The 24,401-nt window shown below is 38.0% G+C and overlaps 1 protein-coding gene across 1 annotated transcript in view; it reads right to left on the minus strand.

Annotated features, from left to right (window-relative positions):
* Window positions 1–11,195: 11,195 nt before the first annotated feature.
* Window positions 11,196–24,401, minus strand: part of wdr27 (WD repeat domain 27) — a 43,441-nt gene continuing 30,235 nt past the window's right edge. Inside the window, exons 23-24 of the mRNA XM_053332752.1 lie at window positions 22,049–22,147; window positions 11,196–11,398 (exon numbers count right to left, since the gene is read on the minus strand). Of these exons, the coding sequence (XP_053188727.1) occupies window positions 11,285–11,398; window positions 22,049–22,147 (213 nt within the window). The 3' untranslated portion in view covers window positions 11,196–11,284. The remainder of the gene's footprint in view (window positions 11,399–22,048; window positions 22,148–24,401) is intronic.

The raw sequence follows: 24,401 nt of genomic DNA on the forward strand, positions 1-24,401 counted from the left end.
CAAACTATGCCAGAGAAAAACATCAAGAACACATTCCTCTAAAATCTTGACCAAAACAGAGAATTTACTCAACCGAAATTTCCATCTTTATCCCTTAAGATATTTTTTGAAAACTCTTTTGGTCAGTTGGACACACCATGAGCCAATGCTTGCCTAGTACGCAGCAAAGATCCACGCATAAACTTGGATTCCTCTATTAATGCAACAAACACCAGAGATCTGGAGGAGTCATGAACTGAAGGTGATGGATGTCAGTTTGGTTGATAAACAACTATAGTTTCCACTCCTCTTCTCCAAGTCGTGACTTCACCATTGAAGTTTATGTGTTTTTAACCCAAAAAAAAAAGAAAAAAGAAAGGTTCAGTGTGACTCAGGAGCGCAATCCAAAGGGGAAATCTGGCACCTGAAATGTTTAAACTACTGAGAACTGGAGAGAGTGACACATGTAACATGCAAATCACATCCTCTGTAAATTACAACAGTTTTGGGAGTGAGAAAAATAAAGAGTTTAAATAGAAATGGTCTTTTTAAGTAAAGATTTACTTCAAATAGTTCCTTTATGTTGATCATGCCAGAAGTTGAGTAATGCCAATGAAACAAATTTGGCCAGAATGGCTGGCATTGTAAAATATCCTTGCATAATCTCCCAAATGGAATGACGGCTCTGTTTGCAGGACAATCGATATGTAAAGTATTTAAATATCTGGAGAGAAGACACATTTCTTTGGATGTCACTGACTGTCCTCTTTACTTACTTACTTACTGTACTTTCCACTTTCTACAGTTGCTACTGAGCTTAGGTTGTTTATGATTAAACCATGAATCTTGAAGCTCCAAAGCCAAAGTAAGTGTGTGCATGTCATCATCATTACAGCAATACCATTAATGGACACATTATTGCTTTCATTTAGATGAATACATTCATGTAAAGAATACACTGATGTATAATGAGAATAAAATATTTTTGAAGGGCAAAACTTAGTTGTGTGTTTGTTGCTTGTCTTGTTTTTCAAACTATAACCTGGATGTTTGGTATAATCATTGATAAGATTAATTTTGTTATAGTCTTCACCAGCAGCTAAATGTTTTAGACCTCTGCAAGCCTAACAAACCTGCCTTTATTCATGTGGCACAGTTTGTGCAATATTTGAGCACAGTCCACATCACTGGAACAGACAGGGAGAGTTCTTCTCAATGCTGTAGCAAACAGAGAAGATTAATCTACAAGGGGAAAAGAATAGATTGAGCCATGCTAGCTTAAGGTTTGCAACAGATTGGATTCAGGTTCTAATGTGTACGGATGCATTTGAGGAGTTGACATTTTGACTTGAAGGAAAGAGAAAGAATTGATATCCCACTATTACAGTTTGTTGACGTGGCATATCAGCTGATCACAACAGACTGGGCTTATCAGGAGAAGGGCCTTAAGGAGACAGGCTTAAACAGTGTGTTTCAGACTGAGGTTCAACTGAAGGACTGCATAAAGAGTCAGTATAAGATAAATTAGAAGCTTCTGGAACTGTTAATCATGCAGAGATATTCGAGTGGAGCCATAGATTCAAATTATAAACCTGTAAAGGTGCATAAAATATCCTCTTAAACCTGTGAAATATCTCAACATCTACTTGATAAATTAGCACTTTCACACATTAATGGTCTTCAGATGATATATCCAGGTGACTTTGGTGATCCCCTGACTTTTCCTCGGGAACCACCATAAGGGTGACATTATGTGGCTTTGAGTGAAATGTCTCAAGAACTATTGGATGAGTCACCATGAAATTTGGTCAAGACATTCATGCCCCCCTGAGAATTATTGGATTGGATTAAATGTGATCCCAGACTTCTCAACCTCACAGAGATATACCATTGTTGTAGACATAGTCTGCCTAAAAAATACCAAGGCTGGAGATTCAGGCGTTTTTTTTTCAAGATGTTTTATAATAGCAATTTTCACTGTCAAAATATTATTCTGTTTCCTTCCTGACCTGCCAAACACAGGTCACTCAACTCTCACTGACTTCATTTGTTTTTGTCTATTCCCTAAATTTAAACACTTGCGTACTCTGGCTTATTTTCTGTCTGCAAAATGTATCTACCTACCTACCATGCTCCTTCACTTGACCTGATGAGACAGTTTATGGTTTATGGCTGATGTATGGAGCCACATCACAGCAACTACCAATCAACTAGCACAATAATTACTACAGTTTCTGTGAGTCAGTGCCAGTTTCTACACATTTTCATGACAAAGAAGCAGGGATGGGATGACATGTCTGGACGCCCTCAAAATGTCACTATGACACGATCCATATTCATCTAATTCCTGAAACATCACCACAATGTCCTGCCAAAAAATTTTGTCAAAGAAATAAGAGAAAAACAAACCTTTTTCTAAAAAGAAATTCACAGCTTGTGCTCTCTAAGTGAGACGGATTGTTACAGGTAGTCATTTTCAGCAACATTTCAGTCACTCAACTCGACCACAGGCTTCTTTTTACAGAACAGTACTCTGTGAATTGTTCTCACAGGTTTTGTGAGGCAATTGAGAAGTCAACAGGGAACAAGAAAACTGTAAAAAACATTGAGGCTGATCTGTACATACTATTAATCATTAAAATGCAACACAGCAGGACTTCCACTTTGTTTTTCCAGCTTTTAAGGAAGTTCTAACTGTGTATTGACACACTAGACATCCTATACTTCACCGAGCTGGGACCAGTGATGCCAGAAAGTAAACTGCACTGTCATCAAGGGTTTAATGGTGATCTGGAGCACTAGTATCAACATGATCACAGTACATGAACTAAAATTGTAGGGATAGCGGAGTCTTTTACATACAACGTGTATAAACCAACACAAAGAACTTGAGTACTTGTTTCCAGAGTACCACATGTTTGCTTTCAAAGCTTCTAATTCCAGTTTTCATATAAAAATGGCTCACATATCTTGGCTTAGAACAGGCATTACATCATAATAAGATAACCAATGTTTGACTTGTTCTCCTCTCCAGTTTATGTGACCTATGTGGGTGGGATTTGTTGATACATGATTTGTAAATTCAGCACAATCAGAATATTTCCTGAGTGATATTAAACTTGGAATCCTAGCAACATAGGGTAACATCATCAGGGCAATCTTTCAACTGCACTGTCACAATGAGTACAAAATCAAATGCTGCTGCTCAAAATGTCGACCTGCCAAACTTTTGTTTGTGCACTTAGACAATATCCTGAGTGGAAGGATGAACACGGGAAATCTTGTTTACTTCCTTTGTTGCCTGCAGGATTGTTGGAGGATGGCAGGCTGTGAGGACCCCATTAATTGCCTGCTGGTTGCTCATGTTTAGAGAGGTGCAAAACAATGCCAGCTTTATTCAACGCTGCTTGTCATACTGATGTCATCAGGCGTCAAACTGTTCACTGGACTAAGGTTTCTTCCCAGATGTGTATTTGAGCTGCTGGACTTGAACACAAGCAAAGTGCCTAAAGAGGGTAACCTCCAAAGTCAGGTCTGAAATACAAACAGGCCAGGCTTAAGTTCTGAACTTCAAAAAAAAGAAGGATAAATGAAGGAAAGTAGTAATAGTTGTGACTCCCTTAGTTTCACATTGATCATACTTACCTACATTTAAGTTAATGGTTGTGGGATTACATGAGAACAATCACCATTTCACTTCCACCCTCTTTTCTCGCAATTTCATTTTCATTTCGAAGATGCAATCACTTGGTAATGACTTCCAGATTCCCATTTTCCTCCTTGTGCTGATGGGATGTGTAGTTATGACAGAGAAGTAAGATATATTGAGCAAATGTATTAAAGCTTAAGAAGTGGGAGAAATATGGGTTCATTTTACAGAAAACTGACAGAAAAATCTTGAGGGGATAACCACGCATGACCTAGAAATACATTGATGTGTGTGGATACTGAAAGACGGCAACATGAACAGTGTTGTGTGTGAGAGAGAGAGAACAAAGTAAGAGTGAGATCTCTTCAGTGTAGCGGAGAGGAGGAGGAGCTCTGGCCTTGGGTCCCTGGGCACAGAAGGTGCTACAGCATAGCTGAATCTCCACTGCCTATACAAGCTCATCACTGCATTGTTATGGCTGATGAGAAGAACTAACTTACTTACATTCAGCTAATAATTATGTAACAATTCAACATCTATTTCATACTACATCTATTTCCAGTGGTGGGAAAGTAAGCAACATCAAGGACAATTCCAGGCTACATGTATTTAAGTTGATTATTTCCATTGTATGCTACTTTATACCTGCACTTCACTTTCTTCTTCACTACATTTATTTGTTACATATTTTTCAATACAGATAATTTGTTTTAACAAAAAAAAGGCTTTATAGTAAGATGATCTTCATAAGTAAAATCAGTGGAGCACCTTTGTTACAAAGCACCAATGACTGTGAAGTGAAAAAGGGTCCCTCACAATGACACAACCATAGAGACTTATTACCTGATTCAGCTATATGAAGTACTTTTCTGATCACTCATTTGGTTTTATAGCACACAACTTTACAGTATACCATTGCTCTTTTGAGTGTCAACACTCTCATCATCTTATTTGTTTTCACTCATTGTACAGTACTTGCCCAGCACCACACGCCAGGCAAACAAGCTTAATGAGCAGTTAGCAACTAGCTGGTGAACACAGTGGAGCATTTAGCAACTAAAGACACAAAGAACCACATTTCTTACCCTAAAATCATTGTTTCTTCAACTACTTAAAGTATAACATTTAATTTGAACTACTTCCAAATGGCACTCTATATGGTTTTATAGTCAAAGCATATGTCTTTTGTGGCCCATCACTGATCAAACCTTTAGACCAGTGTATGTAGCTTATTACTTTTGTTCTTTGTAACCATGCACAAGTGTCTATTTGGTATACTTTGTGTCAAGTGGACATGTACGAATACACATGATTAAGCTCTTCACATAAAGTGTGTCCAAACTTTTGTTTTTTGACTGGTACTGTATGTCTGAGTAAGTGATACACAGTGCAATAAGTAACCCTCTATTTAAAGTAAAAAAACATTTAAAGCAGTATTAACCTGTTTTTTGGCCATTTGGGGGCCTGAACTCCACAACAACCTGAACATCACACTCTAGTTACATGGCTAATATGGCTAAAGTGTTTGCAAACGGCTGCCTCTTTACACAATCAGCAATTTTAGCCCTGATTTGGAGTCAGTTTTATGTTAGCCTGTCAAATTTACTCTCCTTCAGTGACTTTCTTTATATCCCTGTCTTCACCAATTCCTGCAAAACATATAACGGACCTATGTTTAGCTTCTTGCTGTGGTTAATGAGAGAGGTGAGACTCAAATTTGCAGGATATAAAACCAAAATAAGAAGGTCAAAGCTATTAAAATGCTCTGTAGAGCTGAGAGAACCAATGTCGGGTGTCAGACCTCTGCAAGTTCATTGCTATGGGTAAACATTTCTCACATTACACATAGTGATTTGATTATTCAGTAACCTATTTAGTGCAGCTTTAATCATTATTTTTTCTCTAACACACCTCTTTACCATTTATCTTTAAAGCTACAATGACACATTTTTATCATTTAAACAGTAAAACTGGGTAATATTTTGCCTTTGGCACAATTCTAAAATGAAGCCCCTCACTATTGCATATTGTCAAGTGGAAAAGGGAATGTACTGCCTGTTGGACTTTGATGCAAGATCATTGAAAACACACTGAGGATAGGTGCAGTTAGCAGGAATGATATGTTGAAGAATACCAAATGTTCCAGAGGAGAATTTCCTGCTCATTATTGACTCCAGGTTTTGTAGCTGGCATCCTGCTTCTGTCTGTACACCAAAAGGTTTTAAGCATTCAGGGTAAATTAGTTTGATGCTGCCACGGTGAGGGAATAACATTTGTCTATGTCTCTGCAATAGCCAGCGCATTCAGTGCTGAAGCAAATTATATTTTGAGACATTTGCCTCACTGCTGATTTGGAGGTCATTTGAGGGTATGAAAGCCTGGCACCATATGAAATAAAGCAATGCCACGACACGTTAGTCAGGCAGGTGATAGCCATGGTTAGTTGGAAACCACACAACCTGAAAATTAAATTCAAGTGCAGGATAACAGATGATATATAAATACATACATACATATAGCTTGCTTTGATTTCCAGTAATAGTGAGCACATCTTTCTCTTCAAAGCTTTTTGTTTGTTCATTTTATGACAATAATAAAACATTAAAAACAAAGGCAAAGAGTTTCGTAACTGTGATATCACAAACCAATAGCAGCACGATTAAAAGGCTACACATGGAGATATGCATACCAATCACATCCATCCACTGAAGTGCAGCTCGACCACATGTGCTGTTAATTCTCCAGATTGGTTAAACACGATTAGAGAGGAAAACATAAAATTGCCTCTTTTAGGGAATAAATTCAGCCATAAAAACAAAGGAATTTGCTAATGGTAGAGGTTGATGTTGAAATGCTATCTCTGTGTCAGCATAAGGTTGGAGTTTAAGTTGATGGGGTGAGTTAATGAACCTGAGAAATGTGCAGAGACTTGATGGTTTATACTCAGATGCCAAACTATCATCTCATCTCACCCTTGCACCTTGGCTTAATGGAGCAGACGAAGAATCTTAACCTCGTGAGGACCCTGCAAAGACCGTACGCTTAACAAACCAGTTCTTCTTTTATGACTCAAATAAAAACTTGGAATAGTCTTTACTGCAGCAAATATGCCATCATAACAATGTTTGGATTCAAATATGGCTCTGATAGGCAAGCGAATGTAATGCAAACAGAGCTGAAGAGATTTTAAAAGCTCGACAGGGTTCCTGAGTGGCCCCAGTCTTGTTCAGTGATCTGGCACCTCATATTACGTGCTCCTGTTTTCCCCATTTTCCTTGCTAACTCCGCAAGGATCTTGTGTTGATTTATCTGAGTGTTAAGCACTTGAATGTTTATGCCTTGTACCCTGGATGACACCATCTGCTACTAATCTGTATTTCCGTCGTTGTCTGCACACAGCAGCCCAGAACAGCTGAGGACACACTCAAGAACAAAGACACCGGTTTCCCGGTCTGGCTTTTCCTTTGTCTGCATATTTCACCAATCTTTACTAGTCACTCTATAACTTAACACCCATGTTCATCCTTCGCAGTTAACTTATATGTACTGTGGTCAGAGACGGAAGGCCTACACCGGCACATGTGCTGTATCTATCAAGCCAAAAATATGATTCTGTGTAATTCATAGACCAGATAAGGAGAAACACAGGCTGCCTAACACATGCGCCATTTTTTAAAAAGCGCACTTTGTGAAAGTGAAAGTTTAAACACACACTGTACAAAGAAGTATATATGAAAAGTAACAAGAACACATAAGAGGAAGACATGTTGGGGGTTTACACAGTCACTGGTACTTTTATTTCCCCGTTAGGAATGCAGACTTGTGTAAAGTGATACTCTAAATTAAGTGCAACTATTTCTGTGTGAAGACTTTAGGTGAAAAGTTTCTTGTAGGTATTACAGTCAAATATTTTTCATGATTGATTTGTGATTTCACATAAGTGATTCCTGTTTATGCTAATTACCCATTTTCTTCCATGTATGCTACTGTTGCTGGAGTCATGAAATGTATCACTTCCTGTGCAACAGATTTTTTTACCCCAGAGAAATGTGCCGGTGTTAAACTTTTTAACATGGTCATTCCGTCACATTAAGCAGCGATCAGAGAGTCATACATTTTTGTTGTAACTTGATGGTGTGACACTGCAGACTACAAAGTTGAAAACCCCCCAAACAAAAATGTGACATGCTAGCCTTTTTGTCAGGACGTTGTGAGGTATTCAGATGTGACATCACAGAACATGCAATAAAATTAACAACTATCACGCCCAATACTCATTTTTCTTCCCAGCGTCTCGTAACTGTTGTGTCAGGACTGATATTGTGTTGTCTGATCCCGACATTATGCCAGGAGTTGCACCAGCTGTTCAGAAGTTGAAACTTCTGCTAGTTATAATGCAATAATTTACTTAGTGGTGGTTTACACATCACTAAATTAAAACCAATAGCTTCACACAAACAAGAGCTCATGTAGAGATGATTTTATTCTTAATATTTACACCTACTAACAGCCAGGTGGAACTGTTTGGACTGAAGAGTAAAAGAGATTACAGGAAATAATGTCAACATTAGATGACATGACACTTTAAATTTCACAGGAAAAACACACCACACCTTAAATAAGCAAAATTTATGCCAATAATTTAATAGTCAAACAACAAGTGTTAGCTTACCATATTTGGATATTTCCCTCTCACAATAAACGGCATGAATACTGCTCACTCTAAAACACACACATATCTCTCCAGGTATTCAAATAGAAATAAAACTAGATTATGATGTATCCACATAGTATTGACAGTTAAGTTTATCTGATCTTTTATTATTATTTGTATTTTCAGTTTCTGACAATATTTATGATCCTTCTAAATCTTACACACTGCTCCTTTAATGGCTCTAACTTATTTGTTGAAACTAGCCAATACTTACTAAGAACTTGAGAAAGACTTAACACAAGACTAAACTTAATGATGGATTTACAAACAGCTCGTGCTACAGTCCATGTGTTTAACAAAAAAGCAGCATTTTAAAGCTCTAATCAACTGAATCACTTTTGTATTTGTGCAAGTCAGTCATAAAACCTTGCAAAACAGATATTACTAATCTCAAAGATTACCAACTCAATATCTTTCAGTCTGGCCACTTAGAAGCCATATGATATTCAGAGAAGATTTTCGTGAGACTTGCATGAGTCCCGGCTATATGACGGCATTTTTTGATGAGTGCAAATATTTCCCTCCCTTGACTGAGTTCCACTAAGTTAGTGAAAACTAAAGAGCAGAGATCCTCAAAGGTCTTTTGGGGATCATTACAGTGCACGTGCCTCATGATGTATATATCTTGGTCTACTTTATATAAAAGTATTCATGAAGAAAAGTAAAGACTTGCATTCAGAGATCAGGCCAGGCCACAGACCAGAGAGCCAGTGAACAAACCAAAATACTTCACAGGCAATGTCACAAGCATGCAAACACTCTATTTGAGTTGTAGATGATGCTGAGAGGAAAGATTTCCATCTAGATTGTTAGTTTTGAACTAATGTGACTGTGCTGTGATGTGGCTGTTCAGTTCTGTCATATATCTGATGTCCTACTACTCTGTAAAACTGGAGGCGACCAAGTTCTTCTTCCTGTCAAATCGCATGACTTTTATTTATTTAGTGTTGTAGGAGATCAAATTTTGGACCAGATTGCATTATGATGTACGGGTGTGGTTGTCCTTTAAATCCTTTTATTTGCAAGTATAAACACGCCATTCTTTAGTGGTGAGATCAATGCAGGGAGTGCACCAAAAACGACCTCACAAAGACAAGGAATGTGCGTGTATACTAATATATCACTTTGAGAATGTGCGCTGACTGAATCTTGGTGTAGCAGGTTAATTCATTCAAGGGAAGAAGATACTGAGGCACACACACACACACAAACACACACCTACGCAGACTCGCACACATTCCAGCACATTAAAATGGAGAAAGAACATGGCTACATAAATTTACTCCAAAGACAATAATTTATAATGTTGTGTTCCAGTAGAAAGTCTCTGCTGCTCGCAGGAACACTAAAGCTCACCATGACAGGGCAGAGTCAGCCTTGCCAGCTCATACCTATATTTGTGGCATTTAAGAAAAAAACTAAAAAAAAACCTCATACACATACATCCATCATGTGGCGTATGACAAAAATAGGTACCACTCCATAAATCCTAAGCAGCTTTAGCTCTGCTTTCTTTAATGTATAACAACTAGAAAGTGATATGGCACAGCTTCAGCTATATTTCATCTGACTGAGGTTGGTGCTGCACAGAGAACAGTCTTCACAAGCAGACTGCCTCTGTATCAATTAAAGAAAACAGTCCTCCATCTGAGGGACTTAAGATGACCTATCAGTAGAGTTATCATTCTATCATCAGTGTTACATAATGTGTCAAATACAATGTCTTTTCCTAATGGACTGTGGATGAGTAACGCTTGATATTCCATTCCATTCCAGATAGACAGAATTTTCCGTCAGCCTCTTTCAAGACTTAGCTGTGGGTAATAACATGTTGACAGTGATAACAGTAGCACAGTGAGAGAGTTCGCTGGTCAAGAAAAAAGGAGAATTGAGCCCAGATATTAAAGTAGCTGCCAGTGAAGCATCCCATATGAATATTAATCACTTATCAAAATGTGATTATATTTAAAAAAAGACTTAATATTGAATTTGAGAGCATACACGATGTAGCCTCCAATAATTATCTTTTGTTTTTTAAAATCTCAAATAGTACAAGTTACTATATTTAATCGTATAATGTATTGTACTAAATATTTCCAATAGCAACAGCATGCATATACTATAGAAAAAAACAAAACAATCAGGCAGCCAGTAAACACCATTTTATTTCTTCTTGACAGACACATTACCAACATTGTATCACTTGTAAAAAATGTAAAATTTCACTTTGATTATTATGTTCTTATAATTACATTCTTATTCTTATTACAGATCAGTGTGACTTTGTCAGCACATTTCATAGTGACTGAGATACAGGAAAGTAAATGTACAGCTCAGACAGTGTGGATGGGTGTGTCAGTATACAGTAGTAGCATCTGTGTGTCTGGCAGCCATCAAGGTCGCACCCAGTTGATGTCATAGGCTTGTGTAGCTGCTCTGCTAAGCAGCGGTCACAGCCAGTTATATAGATCTACATCTGTTCCACATACTGAACAAACAAAATCTGATGCTTGACCGTCCAGAATGTGACTGAACAGACGGCAATAATGACTGTTAATAAAATAGTTTTTGGCAAATTTAGCTGTAATTATCTGTAATTGGATAAATATTGCATCAAGATGATGCAGTTAAATGAATCTGGTAAAAACCTAACACATTACATCAAACCATTGATATCCCTTAGTGGCCAAATGATGTGCATATGGAAAGCTTAATAAAGACCAGTGCCGTAAAATAGGTGGCCCCTTTAGACAATTTGAAACCAAGAAGTAGAAGAACACACAGGAGCAAATGTAACAAGAAACACTAAACATGGTTGAACATATCTATTTTTGATTAACAGACAACAAAAAACAGAACTTTCCTTTACCAGTGAAACCCTATCCTGGGGTTTGGAGCTGTTTTAATGAAACCTGCATGGTCTTTGCAGCATCCTGCTGTAATTACGCAGTCATGTTGGGGACGCTTTGCACAGCAGCACTGGTGTCATGAGACACTTGGGCCCCACTGCAGGATTGAAACAGTCTCAGCTCCCCGTCCAGAGTCCCAGTCAGCAGCTACGAGAGAAAATAAAATGACATCACGTTCAGCTTTGGCTCTGTGGATGATAATTCCCAGGGACTGGGACATCAGCACACCTGCTTCCTTAAAGATGACTAGCATCACCAAGGTCAATATCCATACTGTGTTTCACATAACGATTCTTGATTTTCCATACCTGCCATTTATCACAAAAAACATGAAACTGCCTGGCCTGAACTCTGTTATATAACTTTGTTTAATCAGAAGTGGGACTTTAGGTTCTTGCCAGTGCTAGTCATAGTGAGTCAACTGTTTACTCATTAATAAGGCACCCACCACACATCAATAAACTAACATCACAGCAACCATTTCAGCATGTGCAAACACACACACACACACACACACACACACACACACACACACACACACACACACACACACACACCACACTTTAACTAAAGTGGATGCAGCACACATGCACACAATCACATCTTCGCTATATTTCTTAGTAAGAAAGGAGCATTATCTCATCTCTTTCTATCAGCCAGTGGAGCAGACGAGGGTGAGCGAGCATTACCTCAACACTCTGCAAGCCAATCAGCAGCTGTAGCAATAGGAAACCCTCCATTTGAGGTTCAGAACGTGGCTCGTGATGCATATTCATATCTGTAGCAGCTGCTTAGAATACAGTATACTGTATAATATAATAAAACGACTACCCATTGTTTTCACTAGATTTGCAAGCCTATGTGCTGAGTAGGACCAAGGCATATTACAAACCATTTCAAGTCTATTTCATACTACTCAAAGCCAAAGCTATTTGTTCTGCCCTTAATCCCACTTACAGTCTCATAAGGTTTCATAAAGCCACCATGATGAAAAATAAGTGAAAACAATCCACCAACACACATTGCAAATTAAATGGGAATGCTTGGGTGAATGTGCAGATCTGTTGTGGAGCATCAATATCATATGATGATTTCAGAGATTTTTAGGTGCTTGTAAAGTAGAGTGTCTTTTTAAAACATAGCCTTCTAACAGTGGGGATCTTGGAAAACAAGTATTTGCCAAAGTGGTTATAAAAACCACATTTGGTTCAATAATAGTCCAACATTTTTTCCCATGTACTAAAGCCATTTTATGCAGGAGAAATCATCTTTTACCAGCAAGCAGATGCCTGTGCTGGGAAGGGGAGGCACAATAGTGGAGATCTGAGAATGACTCAAACATACAAAGAATAAACTGTGGTGGATTAAATTGTTCTTTGACCGGTAATCCCTGCAGCCCTGCTCCTATCAACATATAAAGGATTTCTAGGTGTGTGTGTGGGTCCTGAGGAGAAGTGAGCACAGACAAAAACAGTCATAAAACCATGTGTTGTACTTTTAAGCATATAAAAATGTCTGGGACTCATCCATGAGACAGTTTGAGAGCTAATTTCTCCTCTTTCACCAGCTCAAGGACAATAGCTCAAAAATAACATAACTGTCTGGGTTCTGCCTCTGGGCTGCTAAAATAGCTACTTAAAACTTAAAGGGGTCAGAGAGCAGCTGCATTAGCAACTACAGCTGCCTTCATTAACTGCCATCCAAAACCATCACACTGTGTGATCACCAAAGCATTTCACTCAGTCATTCCTCCATTTAAACATGAAGAGGAGAATTGAAACTAAAGCACAGATTTAATGAAAAGGTGCCAATCACCTTATAATCATTTTTTATATCATGCACTTGCAGCGCCCACCTGTAATCTGACACATTCCATCTCTGCAACCTTCAACCCTTTGTTCACTGAGGCTAAAGTGAGCTAAGCTAATGAGGACTGAAAGTTTTGGGCGACCTTTAGGGTCAGAAGTCAGAGTTTCTGGTGAGCTAATTCACTGTAGAGCAGGGGTCATGCTGGGCCATCACAACTGAGTTATTTAGCCTTCCTGAATGTCCCACTTCTAAGAAACACAGGTTTACAGGTTACAAGTTTCTTCTTTTTTTTGTTTTGTTTTCGAAGTAATGTCATTCACAATCCATTACTTTGTTCACAATTTGGAAGGATTCTTTTTATACGGATGACACTCCATATACTCAAGATGCAGGCCATGCATGAGAAATAATGTCGAAAAAGTGAGCTGCATCTCTTTTTATAATATTTTTGTTTCCTTGCTTTTATTTTTACTATATTAAAGTCTCACTCAACTTTTGAGGAACCATGGAATCGTAAATCAGATTAAGAATTTGCATGGTGTGTCACACACATCACACAATCTAAGTTATCGTCAGGCATGCTGACTCAATACTGCGAAAAAGGCACCACAAATCAATAGTTCAAAGCAGAAATAAAAATGATGATTAAGAATGCAATGTGGGCTCGATTTTCAGTGGTGAATGCTTATTGTCAAATATTGGCCTACAGGATGATAGAAAATGTTCGTCTGCAGGAACTGGTATGGACAAAAACAGAGGCTTTGAAGATATGAGGAGCGATGTGTTTTTCCTTCCCAAGGGATATATCATTCATCACTTGTAGAGCACAGACTTCACAAATACCAAGATGTTCTGTACTGTACATGCTGAGCAGAGAAGGAAGACACACGAGAGATGAGAAGAGGAGCAGACGGTCACTGTGGTCATCTGTGAGACGAGGTCACAGAGTTCAGCAAAGTATCAGTGAAAACAAATCTACGGCATTGATAGTGATGAGTGATACATATTCAGCATATACACCATATATCACCATTTATGTGTTTGTATTATTCATACACAAATTTCTGGATTTATTGATATCAATCGTAATTTAAATATATTTGAAATATGGAAATGAACAATAAATTCCTTCCAGCTCAGTCTCTGCCTGTTCATCCATCTGCCATCCAGCCAGTGTCTGACAGTCTGCGTAGGTAGATGCTCATTTGACTGAATGTAACAGAACACGAAGAAGCACCGATATAATCATACTGATAGTGTCCGTGTGTTTGCCACTGGAGCTGTGTGACAAACATGTCATGAAGGAACACCTTCAAATAAAAAGATCAGCAAATTCATTTAGGCTGAAATAATAACAGAACACATCATTTTTCAATATGACAGTGTTGAAAGAGCGAGACCAGATTGGTCAGCTGATTTCAAAAGAAAGTTTGACGCAAATACAAAATTATTGCATAAAGAATAACAAATATAGAACAATTGAATGGTTTCATCTAAAATTTCCATATACTGTGTATCTGATTGTAAAAATTTAGATGATGCATACTGAAGCAGTGAAATAATAAAACCACAGTGTCATCAAGGTGGTGGAAATGCTGGAGTCCTGTGGTGATGCATGATTTTCAAAATTAAATAATGAAAACACAGAAATGAACATGGACTCCATCCATGCTCCTCATCCCATCACAGGACAGACAAATCAACTGGTCTTTATAACATCACAAAATCACTGGAGATAGACCTAAATAGTAAAAAAAGGTTTGAAATGATAGATGTCAAGCACCACCACCCTTTGCTGATGAAGAGCGTGAGATGTGGTTTTGTATTCCAGTAAAGAAAGGACAACACTAGTAACTAACGCCACACGGCCAACAGAGTAGAGGCTTTCTAACACATGTGAAACGTTTTGATACTTAAAAATGTCCCTTGTGACTTTGCAACTGGACCCAAACTCTTTATTTCCTCACTTCCTGTTCATTGCTGTTCCAGCTGTGCTGAATACAGGCCAGTTGAATTCAGAGAGGCTGTCTCAGCTCAGTCTGCGTCTCACTCTGATGTGACATTCTGGAGCAGACAGCAGGGTCCACCTCTGTATTTGCTGTCTGGCCACCAAGAAAAAGAGCGTTTTGCTCTTTGGGGTCAGGAAAAGAGGAAAAGAAGAGAGATAAAGTATTTTAAAAAAAAGACTAGGCAGTGCAAATAGCTTTTCAAAAGCCAAATGGCCACAAATGAAATGATACAGTAAAAAGGTCTAGGGGGACGCCAGCTGCGTTTTTTTCCTGCCTGCAAGGAGCAAAGATGATACATGCTGACATATGGAGACAAGAGTAGCAATGACTTTGAAAGCCAATGGGATGATTCACTCATTGTTCATCTTCCTAGTTGGGACGGTAGTGCATGTTAACTTTTAGAGACAGCTGCTGGTGTCAGTAAGCGGTCATAGTCCTGCTCTAACTCCAAGACGTGAAGAACAAATGAGGTCCAAAGTAAAAGAGTTCACAAACTTAATCAAAAGTGTGAAATTGACACCTGTGTTTAATACTTCTTACTTCATTCTGATTTCAGAGTGCTAATTTGGCTTTTGTTTCCTTTCATATGCCCTTCCAAAAATACACACATGTGCATTTAAAAATTGAAAAAAGACATGAAATAGTGCAGTGGCGTCTTTGGAACAGAGAGGGGTTGACTTTCTTGCTCAAGGATACACAGAAATTACAATATTGATTCAACAACAGAAAATGTTCCTGACTATGATTTTGTGTGTTTTCTCACACATACTTTCCAATTGTGAGTGTTCTCTTATCTGCTGATTTTTAAGTATGGTTTGACTATCTTACTTTGAGTTTTATACATAATTTCTTTGATATTTAAACATAAGATTATTTTCATGTACTCTTAAATCTTTGTCAGTCATGAAATTCTCTTTCAAACAAATAAGTTTCTTTTTTAAATTTGCAAATGTTTAACACACATTGAAGATGATAAAATGGTACAAACTTGACCCTTGTTGATGCAGCATAACATCGAAACTCCATGCCAGGATGCTAAACACCACCTATTCATTTGATGGCTCTGGCTTTTACGTAAATGTCTCCACTGCACTATTATGTCCATGTCTAGTTAATCCTAATAATATTTACAACTTTTACAAATTTTCCAATTCATATGGCATAAACAATGTCTGATGAGGGCTGAAACTACATAAACACGCACAGTCATGTCCTCTCTTATGTCTTTTGTATTTTCTAGTCAGTATCACTGGAAGAATACAGTGCATGTCCAGGCATATGAGTAGACAGTCAATCAGTTGTTGGGAATATTCTGTTTCCTTCCTGTTTATCCTGTTTTGAGTTTTGCTTTATCCTGACATTATGTACATTGTATTTTGTTTTCTTTTATTGATTTTTACTGAAATTCATTTCATTTAATGTTTACTTTGCTGATTGCAGGAGACCAGCCCCACGAAACAGAGATGCTTATTGCTCAATTACTGTACACTCAATATCCAAACCACAAAGGCATCTCCTCAATCACAGACAGAACAGCAAAACAAACAAACCTTTTCAAGTAACAGGAGCTTCTGAGATAAAAACTCAACTTCAGCTTTATTTTATTTCACAAGATGTTCACTTTGAGGCTTACGTGAGAGTCCCCAATTAAAACTTTATGGTATCTGTATGAAGAAACAGAATAGTTTAGCAATAAAAGTAACCATAGACCATAGGGGTTCACTAACTTTTCCAATAAGTAATAAATAAAATACATCAGCATGGTTTTGTCAGTGTTCACAGCAAGCACATAGTGCTATGAAAAAATAAAGGAAAAAGAGTGCACACTCCTCTGTCCTTTGAAAGGAATCCACTTCAGAATAAGCACATTTTTTTGGAAATACTATGAAGATATATTCACTGCTGATGTGGAACAATGTAATAGGAGCTATTGAGAGCTTGGGATGAGACAGTTAAACAAATAGAGCACAGCCCAGTGAAGTCTATTTCTGTAGTCTGACCCAGTAACCTGTATCTCTGAACTGACTATTGATTCTCCTCAGGCTACAGCACCTTTTGGTTTTTACCTTTAGTTATGATCTTAAAGCTTTTCAATCCCAAAAATCGATGAAGGTAGTAACCGCAGCTACGGTATCACCTTGGTTTCAGGCACAACTCAAATTGGACAGATCTAGCTTCCCTCACACAATCCTAATCTGCAAAACTAAATAAATACACATAGAACATTATGTATCAAACCAGGGGAGACAATATTACTGTAAAGTGTAAAGGTACTTATTTGCATCTACTTTTATGGTTGCAGGTCCATCACAGGGGAGCTTGCCATAACTTTATAGAGGTATGCCACATGAAATCCCACAAGATTTTACAAGACAACAAAGTGAAGTGACAGTAAAAGCTGGGATCTCTCATTACGCATTTAAGTACAGGAATAAACCTGAGGGAGTGAACTGTGGAGGTAGATCTGCTGCCTTCTTGGTCTTTTAAGTATTCGGGTGGAAAACATGAGTGAAAAATGAGTGGAAAATATGCATTGCATTATCTCTCTATGCCTTGCATTGGATGGTTCTCACAGCAGTAAAACATCTGGCTCTGAGATGTGGCCAAAAAAGTGAGGTGAGCACAGGCTGGGGACACATTTTTGTTGTTTTTTTCATGTATTGGTAAGGACAAACCCACAGGTTCAGCAACTACAACAATGCTATCATTATTGTATAACATATCTTTTGTCTTAGCTAATTTTAAGACTGAGCAGCCATTTCTGAGGACTTCCTGAACTTCTAATAGTTTCTTTATTTACAAGTCTTTTTTGGCTATAAGTAAAAGACAAATACAGTGGAGTGTGTAGGCATCCTTTACAGTCAGACATCAACTGAATCATGATTAACAAGAAGCAGCCTCACAAGGCTAAGCCAGACACTCAGCTTATCAGCACAAGATTAAGTGTCTGAGGAACAGTGAAGGAACACTTTCACTAACTCTTCGTGTTTGTTTGTAAGACTGAAGTGACTTATAAGAGTGTGTATCACTTAAATGATTGGAGAAACTTTGACAGTCACAGTCATATTATAAAGAGATATAAAGAGAGTCAAAGGTGTAATATTCTGGATTCTATTAGACCCAACTCTGCAACATCTTGAAATAATTAGTAATCCCGACGTTTTCCCAGACACAAAGATTCTTTTTGACACAGATTGAACTGTGGTTTCCCATGCATAACCGCTCCTTGTGGTTGAAATGTTACATTAGGAGGCCTCAAATATCTCAAGCTATCATATGAAGGGTGTACAACAGGAACCTGACACAGTTAAAAACAAAATAAATATGCAGCTACTTTTTAATAGTTTTTCACAACTGTATCACACCCATCTTATCGCTTTATTAAACCACAAGACAAATTGTGGCCTCATAGACTACCTTTCATTTTAGAAGCATAACAAACCTATACCATATATCCCTGCTAAGCTGATCAATTGTTTTTTATATAAACTTTTCAGAGTATAACATTCATCTTGAATAAATGAGTTGCCTTCTCAGTTTGCTTATTTGTGCATCTATCCATTCTTTCATCCATCTATTTTCTGCTGATTATCTGGGGCTAGGTCGTGGTGGCATTGGGCTGAGTAAGAACCAAGACATCCTTCTCCCCAGGAATGCCCTCCAGCTCCTTTTGGGGTATCTCAAGGCACTCCCAGGCCAGGAGAGATATGTAATCCCTCCAGCATGTTCTGGGTCTGCCCCAGGGTCTCCTACCAGTTGGACGTGCCCAGAACATCTCTAGAGGGGGGCATCCAGGAGGCATCCTAACCAGGTGCCCAAACCACCTCAATTGGCTATCAGCCTCTCTAGCTCCTGGATGATCCATTTGCTTCCAGGCACTGACTCTATAGTCACTGTTAAGTGGTCCATGAAGGCCCAGATTGGTGATTGGCAGATCATGGACTTGGTTGCGCTCTGGTTCAGAAGATCGCACCAACACATTCATCGGCAGAGTAAACAGGATCACTGAGATGGAATATCCTGAGATGATTCCCACCTCCTGTCTGTTACATTCAGATGCTATTGGCTCTGCTGAGATCTCTGCTGTTTTGCCTCTTTTTAAGATGTCTTTAAATACCCCCCAAAGCCGATGTAGCAGCTTTGGACAGTGCTTGTACACCTTGTAGGATGTCCCACTTAATCCTGGACTTGGTGCTGACCTGGACCTTACTTTCTTTACCACAGCCCGGACATCTTTCAGTAGTGGCTGCCTCAGGTCAAATGCCTTAGCTAGGAATATACTCTGTACCTTCTTGCCTGGTTTGAATCAGGAGGTGTCTATTTGAATATCCTTATTTTGAAGGTGGGAAGACTTGTCATGCCACTTTATTTGGCTGCAGAACCTCTGGAGCTCCCAAACGCTTTCATACATTTGTGAATTTTACAACTTTCAATGTGGTTAAATCTTGGCAGGTTCCTGTAATATGTGATGTCAGTGACACAAATCTGAGAATAGAAACTGATAAAAAGTGTTTCCAATAAGAGCTGATATTGCTATTATATTGCTACAATTACATTGAAGAAAAATGATTTATTTATTTGCACAAATTAATGTGGAGATTTTTAAATAAAGTTACCAGATTTCCATGTGGAAATAATTTGTCAATGGTCACATTTTGTCCTAATTTACAATGTACATTTAAATTTTGATAAAATCTTTCTTTTTAAAACACATTCAACCTATGACACCTAATGAAAAATAAAAGTCTATAGTACCGACATCTGTTGATAATTTTGATTTTGTCCTTTGAAACAAAACAGAATGTACAGAGGTTCTGATGGAGAGTGAACATGCTCTAACTGATGAAGTGTGTTTTCAAACTCTGCAGATCACTGTAATTCAGCCAGTGAACGGCCATGGATCAAACTTTCCACTTTGAAACTCGGAAATCTGAATGTATCATTGTGAAGCAAAGTTTAACTGAATGGAGTTACGCAGATGGACATGCCGATTTAAAACATGTGCCCTGAGTCCAAAACACAGTCAACAAGAAGACTCGTGAGACATGAAACAGAGGTTGCAATACTATATTTTAAAATGTTTGTTTTGCAGAACCAAAATGCTTTGAACAGTTCCAAAGGAAATCATCAACTGGAAAATAAAATGTTTCCACAGAGAATTGTTCTTCTGTGAGAAATGCTCTCGAGATTTTGTTGGAGACACTGAAAGGATGCTGATATAACTTAGCACTGTAAACTTTGATTTTTATTTTTTTGTGATGGTAGCTCAAGATAAAAAAAAAACTTTTTTTCAATGTTAAGGTTTATTTAATGTTTTCTTCAGTGAGACACCCTAGAGTCACTGAATGTATATAGATATCTACCAGTTTAGTTTAGTGGCAGCTTTAAATTCATTATGGGAAAGGACCAGTGAGTACACCAAAGCATTCAAAGCATTTGCATTTTGAATTTGAAAAACCATTTAAAATTTCACTCTCACATAATATCACTAATACTGAATTTGATCTGCATCACATCCCTTTAGATAGAATGCAATGGAATAACATAACATGAAATTATACAGGAGCCAGTGAAAAAATGATGAACAGTCAAGAGCAAAGGTGGATATCAACTGCTGTTCCAAACAAGCGAAACACTGCAAACATATTTTCTTGACTGTGAGACTGTGCAACCAATCACATGCTGAAACACCCCTTCAGGCTGCCAATCATACAAGTGGATCAGCGTCAAGTACAAACAGAGTCAGATCGCACAGGGTTATGGCACAGAAGAGCGGTAGTCCTAATACCTGATTGGACTATAAAATGGCCACCACTAGTTAAACCCACAAACGATTTGGGGGAATATTCATCTGAAATGAAAATGATATGGCTCAAAGAGGCTAACTTGTAGATTTAAAAAAGCGTTTATATGTGCAAGCAGCATTTTTGTTTAGGCTTTCTGCACTTTGAACTTCAATCGTTCTATTACATTCTTTCATGGTAGAAATTCTGCAGTTGGCTGAGATGAAAGTCCACCCACCCTAAACTGGGATGGGCTAAATCAGCCCTGCTATGTGACCTCAGCCTGAGGATATCATTCCTGCTTTGCAAACACTTGGAGTGGAGAGCAGTTAGAGACCTGTATAACCAGCTGACTTAATGTAACATTTGATACATTGGTGTATGTATGACTGTTCTCTATTTCTATTAACAATAATGTAATGTCCTTCATTCACTGTTGGAATGACAGTACAAAAATATTACAATAAATATCAATAATTGCCTAAAAAACACATCTTCATTCCAACTCCTGTAGGATAAAGAAGTGATGACCACTGACAGACATTGCTTTTCACTGTGACCTTTTATCTTTGCTCTTAAACATTTTCTCTTTCCTTTAATCTTTCATACTTGTTTCATACCTGAAATTCTTGAAGATCGAGAATAATACAGATTTGAACATTGATTTGTAATGTTGTAGTGATTGGCGTGTGCAGGGAAATGACAGTCAGCTCATTTTGTTAGTCAAGCAGGCCAAGGGTAACTTTAGAGTCAGAATAAAACCTCAGGGGATGGTGATGGCCATTGGCCATTGACCATGGCCAATGTTTACATTATAATTATGGGTGGAGTGGACACATCAGCATTGTTTCCAACTCTTAAAATCAAAATAAGATTGCATACCACCTGGCGTTTTGTGCAGCATTGACATTGTTCAAGTTTTGGAGATTAAAAAAAAAAAAAATCTCTTATTTGAGTTCACCTCTCTCAGGGGTTATCAATCCATGTTGTCTGATACCTGATGTTACTAGTTCCTGAACCTCTACAATATATTTACTTTGGTCAATAATTACTCAGATGGGAAAAAAGTATGTTTTTGTAGATATGACAATGAGACTGTCAAGTCCACGAGATGGACCATTGAATGCAGGATAAAGAGTAACAGAAATAAAACCAAAACCAAAACAAATAAAAGGTAGAGGAAAACAGATTCTCACCTCTGGTGTGGCAGGGTTGAAAGCCACACTGAGCACTGTCTCTGAGTGTTTCTGAAGTTTGTGGAGGTAGCTGCTGCTCCGGATATCATATACATAGGCCTGCAATAAACAAGATGGACTAAATGAACATAAGTAGACAAAGTGTAGCCATGCAGTGGTGTACTAGTTTAGGAGAAAAACCTACATAAACTCTGTTTAGGCTAACCCACTTTAAAGTTCATTTTGGGTGTAAAATAAATACAGCACACAAAGTATGCTAACATGTGTTCGAACTGAACAAGGAACAAATATCAAAGGCAACACAACTTCATACAAAGTCAATGGAAAAAGACAAAAGCAGACATTCACTTTAGGGACTGCAAAAGTTAAAATTCTTCAACTTTGAGTGAAAACTTTGTGCTGATCCCATTTAAGTTTTGAAATCAGTCCAGCAGACACATACACAGGGACATTCCACCCACATAGTCAGAGTGTATACAGCTAACATCTGTGCTGTTTGTGGCAAAGAAAGTGTGTTCAGTATGAACATTAAATAATTACTCATCAGTAGTAATAGTTTACAGCAACATCTATCACCCTACCACACTGATTTGAACTGAAGTTTTCTTGATTATCACTGGGAGTTTGTGATTTGTGCTAAAGACACTTGGCTCTTGTTGATATCATTAGAGACACAACAGAGACATCAAATTATGCAATATCTGTGCCAGAACCATGTTTTGTTGTTGTTTTTATATCTAGGGCTGGGAATTGAAGTTTAATGTGTTTTTAGTACTGTACTTTATCGAAAACGGTCCAGTCCACTCACATTCTCGGTTTTTTCTTCTTCCTGTGAGCAGATATTTCCTTATGAATGAATCAGGACTGAAGGGGTAGCATTTCAGTTGGGGTGGTAAATCTCCTGGTTTACAGGCTTAAAATACACTTGTCATACAGTCAAATATTGAGCACTTCAAAACCGAGTGGTAATTGAGACTGGTCATAATAAACCCTTGTAGGTATAATATTGTTATTTTCTGCTATGAGACGGTAAAAACCGTACTAATCATCCCTTTACTTGAGGGTGCTACAGTATGTAGATGTAGATGTGGATTTTATACTTGCAAAGTATGTCACAAGATATACCCCTGCAGCTTGTGTAGCGATCTTAGTGTCACTGTCCAATTAGAAATCTCATAATAGTTATGTGAATATGTGTTATCAGCTTATCAGCACAGTTTTTTTCCCCTAAATACAATCAGTGAGCTTTAAGACCCTTTCGTTTGCTTTAGTGCCATGAGCACAGATAAAAACAGATGTGGGGATGTTTGTTACCAGACGACGACTCATCAGATTCCTGCAGCTGTTTTGTGTTATGTTTCCCTAAAAAACGTTTCAAGTGAGCTCTGTCAAACAGTCCATGGGTCTCCTGTCTAAGGCATATGACATGTGTGGTGCCTAAAAGGACATTAAATAGTTAGAAGAGAAAGTTCTTTCAAGAAGAGAAAGTTCTTTCAAGAAGAGAAAGTTCTTTTAAGAAGAATGCTTAACTATCACAGGGAATCTCCTATGTATGAGTTTATATCAATATTAACTAAGGTGAAGAGCAGGGACCCAATAGACCCTGGGCAGTGAAATATGTGAATATGAAGAAAATGCACCATCCGATATGACAACAGGGGACATTAAAAGGGCTGAAAAATCATATATTTCAACTGTACGCACAACAGGTTAATATTGACCACACTGAAATGGTACTCCACTCAGATTGTTTTTGGCCCTATGTTTTTCTGGAAAATGTGTAATATGAATCTAGGGAGTCTTTTTAGAATTTTCAGGTTCTTTTTTTTCCATGATTGCTTTTGAAATATTAAGACAAGTACAAATGTGTTTGGCGTGTAGAAGTCTCAGGGCAGCAACAAATAAATATGGTGTAGCTCACTACCATATATGCTCCTGATTTCCAAGAAATGCTGGAAATGTCCAATCTCGACAGAGATGCTCTCAAATGTCTATGCTGTGTGAGTTCCCATAATCAATAATAACTAGCAACATGTATATATAATTCCACTGCTTTCATCAAGCACGTACACCAGAAGAAAAGAGAGATGGATAAGTAAAAAGGGAGGCAGTCTTCCGAAAACGTCTTGAAAGCAAGTATAAGACACAGTCTGGAAAAGCAATTAAACAGTTCTGCTTCAACATGAATGCTGAATTTGACTTCTATGGAAAAAGGCCTGAGTCCAAGTAAAAATCTCTGAGTCAAGCACAAGAAGTCCTTAAATGGAGGTGAAACTGATAAAGATAACCTACCTTTTTCCTTCTGTTTTACAACTTAACAAAGAGGATTAACATACAAACATATCAAGGTATT

Source organism: Scomber japonicus, chromosome 14 (assembly GCF_027409825.1).
Source record: "Scomber japonicus isolate fScoJap1 chromosome 14, fScoJap1.pri, whole genome shotgun sequence".
Lineage (NCBI taxonomy): Eukaryota > Metazoa > Chordata > Actinopteri > Scombriformes > Scombridae > Scomber > Scomber japonicus.